The sequence below is a fragment of the Rhinopithecus bieti genome, unplaced genomic scaffold (assembly GCF_001698545.2).
Source record: "Rhinopithecus bieti isolate Rb0 unplaced genomic scaffold, ASM169854v2 scaffold_56975, whole genome shotgun sequence".
NCBI lineage: Eukaryota > Metazoa > Chordata > Mammalia > Primates > Cercopithecidae > Rhinopithecus > Rhinopithecus bieti.
In genome coordinates, this window is record NW_016823127.1 from 1325240 (window position 1) to 1332825 (window position 7586).

At 55.5% G+C, this 7586-nt stretch overlaps 1 protein-coding gene across 1 annotated transcript; it reads right to left on the reverse strand.

Moving 5' to 3' along the window:
- Positions 1–45: 45 nt before the first annotated feature.
- Positions 46–2272, reverse strand: H1-0 (H1.0 linker histone). Its single transcript, XM_017861262.1, has one exon. It carries the CDS (start codon positions 1811–1813, stop codon positions 1229–1231), a length of 585 nt encoding a protein of 194 aa, XP_017716751.1. The 5' UTR covers positions 1814–2272; the 3' UTR covers positions 46–1228.
- Between the last annotated feature and the right edge of the window lie 5314 nt (positions 2273–7586).

The following is a 7586-nucleotide window of genomic DNA, read 5'->3' on the forward strand; positions in this document are numbered from 1 at the left end:
GGGGGGGGGGGGGGGGGGGAGACGCGCAAGTACGCGCTTTTTCTATTTTATTAAAAATAAGAGAAGGACAACTGTACAGGTTTTTTCTCCCAGCTCCCGGGCGTGAAACTAAGTACTAACCCTAGATATGTATATATACACATACACACACATGCACACAGATCTAGCTCTGTAAAACTACTTAGCAAATCCCAAATCGACTGCAGTATGTCTTACTGTCCACTGCCCGCCCACTCCCCTCCCCTCCCCAGCTACAACTACTTATAATAAAAGACTCAAATAAAAGAGATCGGGAGGTTTTAAGTGGCCGCAGCCCCACCAAACCAAGCAAAGACACCTCTTGTACAGGAGGAACAAAAATCCAGAAGAAAAGTCTTCCTAGGACACAATCCATCGATTGCATGGAAAAATCCAAGTTTCAACAGGGCACACTGAGGCACTTGGCTGACTCCCCACCCTTCTCCTAAAGTTTTCACTCCGGTTTAACAGGAGAATTTGCTGAAGCCACAAAGATCCTCCAATGGCTACATCCTAGCTGACTGGGACAAGCTATGGCTTCTCCCATCCAGCTGTCACTTGGACCCTACTCCCTTTCCCTAAGACAATAGGGAGACCGAAAGGGCAAACTAACAGAAATGAGAAGGAAACTGGGTTTGGGCCCCCACTGCTCACCACTGGGAGGTGGAAGTCAGCCCGGTGGCAGTTTTTTCCACCTCCTTCCTTTGCCGGCTGGCTGCTCCCTACCACCTCTCTCCTCCTGGCCAAAGGTTCTGAAACTCTCACGACGGGTGCCCAACTCAAAGAAAGCTCGCTCACCGTAAAGATACTCCTGTTAACCTCACAATTCCTGGGTTCCCTTCTCATCTAGCCAGAACATACTGCCTTGTGTCTTCTCCCCACCCCCATCTACCTTCATGGCAAACAAACCAACAAAACACACAACCCCCCCACCCCCCCCACCCCGGCAAATCCCTAACCCCGTAAGTAGGTTAATAGCAAAACAAAATATAAGTACATTCTCATCATTACAGAGATTGGTTGTTGCTGTCCTTGCACAACTGGTTAAGGAAAAATGAATTATTCTGTAATTTCTGAAGAATCCAAATCCTGTCTCTTATAAAGTCAGAAGGATGCAAAAGGTGGTGGTGAGCATCAAGACAAAAAAGGAGATAAGTATTTACAGAAAATAGGAGACAGGAGGGAGTGTCTGCAAGAAAAGACTTCATTGTCACTTCTTCTTGCCGGTCCTCTTGGCACTGGACTTTGCCTTGGGTTTCACTGGTTTGGCCTTCTTGGGCTTGGATGCCTTGACCGGCTTGGCTTTGACAGTCTTGGGTTTTTTGGCTTTCTTGGGCGTGGCAGCCAGCTTCTTCTTGGCCTTTTTGACTGGGGTGGCTTTGGGTTTCTTGGTTGGGGCTTTGGAGGCAGCCTTCTTGGGCTTGGATGCCTTCTTTGGCGTGGCTACCTTCTTGATTTCCTTCTTGGTCTTCTTGAAGGCCACTGACTTCTTGGGCTCGTCGCTCTTGGCTAGCCGGAAGGATCCTGAGGCCCCCACCCCTTTGGTCTGCTTGAGGACACCGGTGGTGACCAGGCGCTTGATGGACAACTTGATCTGCGAGTCAGCGTTCTCACCCACCTTGTAGTGGCTCTTGATATACTTCTGGATGGACTGGCGCGAGGAGCCAGCGCGGTTCTTCTCCGCCTGGATGGCAGCCACGATCATATCTGAATACTTGGGGTGGTCTGTGGACTTCTTGGAGGCCTTGGCCCGCTTGGGCTTGGCCGCAGGGGCGGACGTGGAATTCTCGGTCATGGTGGCCTGTCTGGTCCGGTTGTTGAAAGCGCCTTCCAAAAGGCCAGCCCTCGTCGGAGGCTGAGCAAAGCCTGCTTCGGGATCTGCTCTTGAGCCCCTGACTACCGGGCCAGTCCGGAGTGCGGCTCCCGGGGATGCGAGCGAGGAGTCGCTGCTTCTCCTTCCCAGCTGGGGTGTCGGGAGAGCTCGCTGAGCCGGCTCTGCGAGGCCCAGCCCCGCCGGTCTGTCGCTTGGTCTCGGCACCGGGCTCTGCCTCTGCCTCTGCCTCCGCCTCCTCTGCCTCCCTTTTCCCAGCTCCGCGTCTGGCGCTTGGGCGGCGCATCCGGGTATTTAGCGGCGGCGGGCGGACCGCGGTGAGGACAGGGCTGCTGGCTGCCTGCTCCCGGCCCGGAATGGCGCTGCGCCGCCGCCATCTGTGTTTCTTCCGCCGAGCAAATCCGACCTTTCCCCCCGGCCCGGGCCTTCCCGCTCCCCGCCGCCGCCCGGGGCCGCTGCCTGGCTCCCTGGGCTTCCCCGCCGGGCGGCCCGCTGGCCCGGTCGCCGCCCCCCGCGCCCGCCACGCGCCCCAAACGGCGCCGAGGACCGCTGGTGCGCCGGCACATTTCCCCTTTGCGGGGGGCTGGCTCTGCGGGGCTAGGGAGCCCCGGTGTGGGAAACCCCCCGTAGCAAAGCTCTCCCCTGAGGCTACCGGGGGCTCCGCTCCCGACCCGCTGCGGGGTCCCCTAGCCCGGTGGAGCTGCCGGAAAGCGGCCCCAACTAACACACGCGGCCCCGAGCTAGGCGACTCCCAGCCGGGCCGAGCCGGGACAGGGGGGAGGGGTCGCTCCCCCGGGGTCCGGTCACCTCTCGGGGGTCACCCCGCCACCGGTCCCTCCACACCTCTACCCCTCTCTGTCCATGGGGCCCCCAAAGAAACTTTCCCTGGAAGAGTTGGAAGGGCACTTTCAAACTTTGTCCCTTCCCCTCCTCTGCCGTCTCTCCCCCAGCGCGCCCCCCGACCTTTGCCTTGAGGTCCCCTCCTGAGGCCGAACCCCCAGTGCTGCCCGGACCCTCTGAGAGATGAGGAGGGGCTCCCGGGTGGCCTCTTCTCCTCAAAGACCCCTACATCTCCCATATACCCTAATCGGGAATTCGTTTATATGCTTCTCTTAGCCTGGAAGTTTTGGGGTGTCAGAGGCAGAACTCGCTGCCCCCCATCCCTGAGGCCCAGCCTGGGGGTTCATTCCCCGTCCCAAGGCTCCTTGAAGGCAATGTGGGGGCGGGGGGGGCGGTCCACAATGGAGAAGCTGCCCCAGAGACTTTAGGCAGGGACGGTCCTGGGGGCCCCTGTAATGAGGAGAGGCCCTGAGTGCTTTGGGGACTTGGGAAAGTGGGGCGCTGGGGTAGAGGTCGAGGAGGGGGTTGTATCCCTTGGGTTGTGACCTATCTTCGGAAAGTGTGCAGTTCAGAGAGCCGTGGCCGCGACCACCGCCATTTTGCTGGGAAGATGCGATGTCTTTGTTAAAATGCACACAGATTTTCCCGTGCTGCCTGGCAGGTGTAGACGAGGCGGACACGGGGCGCCACTGTCTGCAGGGAGTTCTGAAGCTCGAGGGGCTTTAGTGGCCCAGAGGCCAGCAGAAGGGACCTCAGAGACCCTAGGACCCCTTCTCTGCGGCCGACCTCCTACTCACGTGCCGGGTCCGCTTGGCAGCGGCCCTGGGCTGAGATTCTGCGACGCTTGCTCCCTGAGCCCCCCTCCCACAACCCCGCTTTTATTCCCTAAGCATAGAGGCCGGTCACTGTTCACTTAAACAATACCCTGGGAGTGGGAGTTTGTTGCTGGTCAAAATGATGAACGCATCCCGGTATGGTCCAAGAGCTGTTTGCAGGCACAGTAGGCTACTGGGGAGGGGTAAAAGGGAGGGGTTCGAGGGTTTTGATGTTGGGGACGGGATCGTAGCTGCGTGGGTGTGGTAGGGCTCCTATTGGACCTGGGAGTCTCTGAAGCCAGGGCAAATTAATGGGTTTCCCCCGCACGCCAAGGGATGGATTAATCCAAATGATTAGGGGAGGAGGGGGGAGGGGGAGCCAAGACTCGGTGTTAGATGCCTTCTCTCCGGGCTTATCTCCGTGGCACAGGCGGGGAAGGGAAGCAATGGGGGGTCAGGTTAGTTCAAAAGGTCAAGGTTCTTCTTTTGATGGTGTCAATTTCCCTTAAGTTTCGTCACTCGAAAACACAACATTCTGGTGGCTTTGTTTTGGTTATTTTCAAAGACAACTCAGGTTCCCATTAAGACCTGGTTGGGTTAATACGCACCCAAATAGCCACCCCCGTATCCGAGATATTCCACCCTGAGAGCCCAGGGCCATGTCACCCCACCCTCCGCCCCAGATCCGTGCATGTCTTAAAGACTTGATGAATCCAATGACACGATGATGAATAATTTTATTTGCACAGAGCTTTACAGTTTGCACAGTGCTCCCCACCGGTTTCTGGATCCTTTGCGCCTCCTGCCTGTGATCACTATCCCCATCACCCCTATTTTACCGCGGAGGCCTGGGACTTAGAAGGATGGATTGGGGGCGGGGTACTGTGAGGCTCAGGTCCCTGACACCTGGGCCTTCATTTCATTTTGTAGCTCTCCTGTCCCTTCTCCCCGTCCATCCCAGCGACCTGTAAATTCCCGGAACTGAAGCCAGGATTGGGGAAAGGGGTTGCCTCGGGTTGCAGGGGCTTCCAGCTAGTGGACACCCCTTCTCCCGTCAGGCGGCGAGATTCACCGCCCCTTCCCCTGTTCCAGGGAGTTGGAGGGGAAGGAAGGGGGTTCCTTGAGACTTGGGCGCAGAGGCCGAAGCCGAGGCGGGCAAGACGAGGAAAGACGGCCTCTAGATTGGCTTGGCCTCGCCTCGCCTCGCCTCGCCTCGGGGACACTGCAGAGCCGGGGGGCTTCTTCACTCCAGCCAGAACCCGCCTGGGCACCCGGGCAGACGGCTCTCGGGTTTCCACCGGGCGCAGAGCCATCTTCCAGTTGGCCGACTGCGCAACCTCCCCCGCCCCCTTTAACGCGAGGCTCTTGAAACCCCAGGAACGGCGGAACCGCGGCAACTGCTCCTGGGAAATGTAGTCCCCGGCGCCGCGCCACCTGCCCGCGAACCTTGGCAGCCGCCGCGCCGCCTGGGCTTGGGGAGAGGGTCGGACAGCTGCTGTGCCGTGGCGCGGGGAGGGTCCAGGCCGTGCCGTGGCGCGAGGAGGATCCCCCGCTGTCGCTCTCGGGCCTCAGTTCTTCCACCTGTTGGCTCTACCTGTCTCTGGGGTTAGTGAGACGGGGAAATGAATTCCTGCATGGAAAAGTATAAATCGCATTAGAATGCTAGGGGTCGTGTCCTTACTAATGGTTGTGTGTGCGCACACGCGCGTGCCTGAGCCCTTGGCACGTGACAGCACGTTACAGACAGGACGCCCCCATCTCCACCCCTATGTTTAATGACTTGCCCAGGGCTGATAGACTCCCAAGGCAATGCCCTGTTCACTGCACTACCTGTGGTCTTGTGGCATTTTGGGCTTTGGAATCCTTTTTTTTTTTTTTTTTTTTTTTTTGAGACGGAGTCTCGCTCTGTCGCCCAGGCCAGAGTGCAGTGGCGCGATCTCGGCTTACTGCAACCTCTGCCTCCTGGGTTCAAGCAATTCTCTGCCTCAGCCTCCCGAATAGATAGGATTACAGGTGTCCACAACCATGCCCGGCTAATTTTTTGTATTTTTGGTAGAGATGGGGTTTCACCATCTTGGCCGGACTGGTCTTGAGCTATCCTCGTGATCCACCGGCCTCGGCCTCCCAAAGTGCTGGGACTACAGGCATGAGTCACCGCTCCCGGCTGGCTTTGGAATCCTAATGCATTCCTTAATATGTGCCGGGCACTGGGATGGGCGCTGGGATATAGCCATCAACCAAAGTGACAAGACAGCCCTGCCCTTGTGGAGCTGAGATTCCCTGGAAAAGATAGATACACAGTAGACTACATAAAGATGTAAATTAGGCCGGGGGCGGTGGCTCACGCCTGTAATCCCAACACTTTGGGAGGCCGAGATAGGTGGATCACCTGAGGTCAGGAGTTTGCGACCAGCCTGGCCAACATGGTGAAACCCTGTCTCTACTAAAAATACAAAAATTAGCTGGGCGTGGTGGTGGGCACCTGTAATCCTAGCTACTTGGTAGAATGAGGCAAGAGAATCGCTTAAACCTGGGAGGCAGAGGTTGCAGTGAGCCAAGACTATGCCATTGCACTCCAGCCTGGGTGACAAGAACAAAACTCCATCTCAAAAAAAAGAAAAAGTGAATGATATAGTATGCTGGAAAGTGGCAATTGCAGAGAAACAATTGGAGCAGAGTTTAGGGTGGGTATAGGCAGTGTCAAATGGTGGTGGTTTGTAATTGTATTTTTTGTTTTTCGTAGTTGTTTTTTTGAGATGGAGTCTCACTCTGTTGCCCAGGCTGGAGTGTAGTGGCATGATCGCAGCTCACTGCAACCTCCACCTCCTGGGTTCAAGCAATTCTCCTGCCTCAGCCTCCCAAGTAGCTGGGGTTACAGGTGTGCGCCACCACTCTCGGCTAATTTTTTTTTCTTTTGATATGGAGTCTCACTCTGTTGCCCAGGCTGGAGTGCAGTGCCACGAGTTCAGCTCACTGCAACCTCTGCCTCCTGGGTTCAAGCAATTCTCGTGCCTCAGCCTCCCGAGTAGCTGGGATTACAGGCTCCCACCACCACACTCAGCTAATCTTTGTATTTTTAGTGGAGCGGGGTTTCACCATGTTGGCCAGGCTGGTCTCAAACTCCTGACCTCAAGCAATCCACCCACCTTGGCCTCCCACCAAAGTGCTGGGTTATAGGCATGAGCCACCACGCCCAGCCACTTGTTCTACTTTGTGCTCCTTGTCACTACTGAACTTGACTAGTCTAAAAAAAATGGTTCAGATGAACCCCACTACTCGGTATATACCAAAAGAAAGGAAATCAGCATATTGAAGAGATATCTGCACTCCCATGGTCATTGCAGCACCATTCACAATAGCCAAAATATGGAGTCAACCCAAGCGCCCATCAGTGGATGAATGGATGAAGAAAATGTGGTATATAAACAAAGGGAATATTATTCAGCCACCAATAAGAATGAAATCCTGTCATTTGCAACAACACAGATGGAACTAAAGGTCATCATATTAACTGAAATAAGCCAGGCAAAGAAAGACAAATATTGTCTGTTCTCACTCATATGTGGACGCTAAAAAAGTGGATCTTGGCCAGGCTGGTAACATGGTGAAACCCCGTTTCTACTAAAAATATAAAACTTAGCCGGGCATGGTGGCAGGCGCCTGTAATTCCAGTTACTCGGGAGGCTGAGGCAGGAGAATCACTTGAACCCAGAAGGTGGAGGTTGCAGTGAGCCAAGATTGCGCCATTGCACTCTCCAACCTGCGCAACAGAGCGAGACTTCATCTAAAAACAACAACAACAAAAAAAAGTGGATCTCAGCCTGGCTTGGTGGCTCACGCCTCTAATCCCAGCACTTTGGGAGGCCAAGGTGGGAGGATCACCTGAGGTCGGGAGTTCAAGACCAGCCTGACCAACATGGAGAAACCGTGTCTCTACTAAAAATACAAAATTAGTTGGGTATGGTGGCACATGCCTGTAATCCCAGCTACTTGGAAGGCTGAGGCAGGAGAATTGCTTGAACCCAGGAGGCAGAGGTTGTGGTGAGCTGAGATCGCACCATTGCACTCCAGCCTGGGCAACA

Excerpts from the sequence above, each read along its gene's own strand:
- H1-0 (XM_017861262.1), bottom strand. The coding sequence starts at position 1,813 with ATGACCGAGAATTCCACGTCCGCCCCTGCGGCCAAGCCCAAGCGGGCC.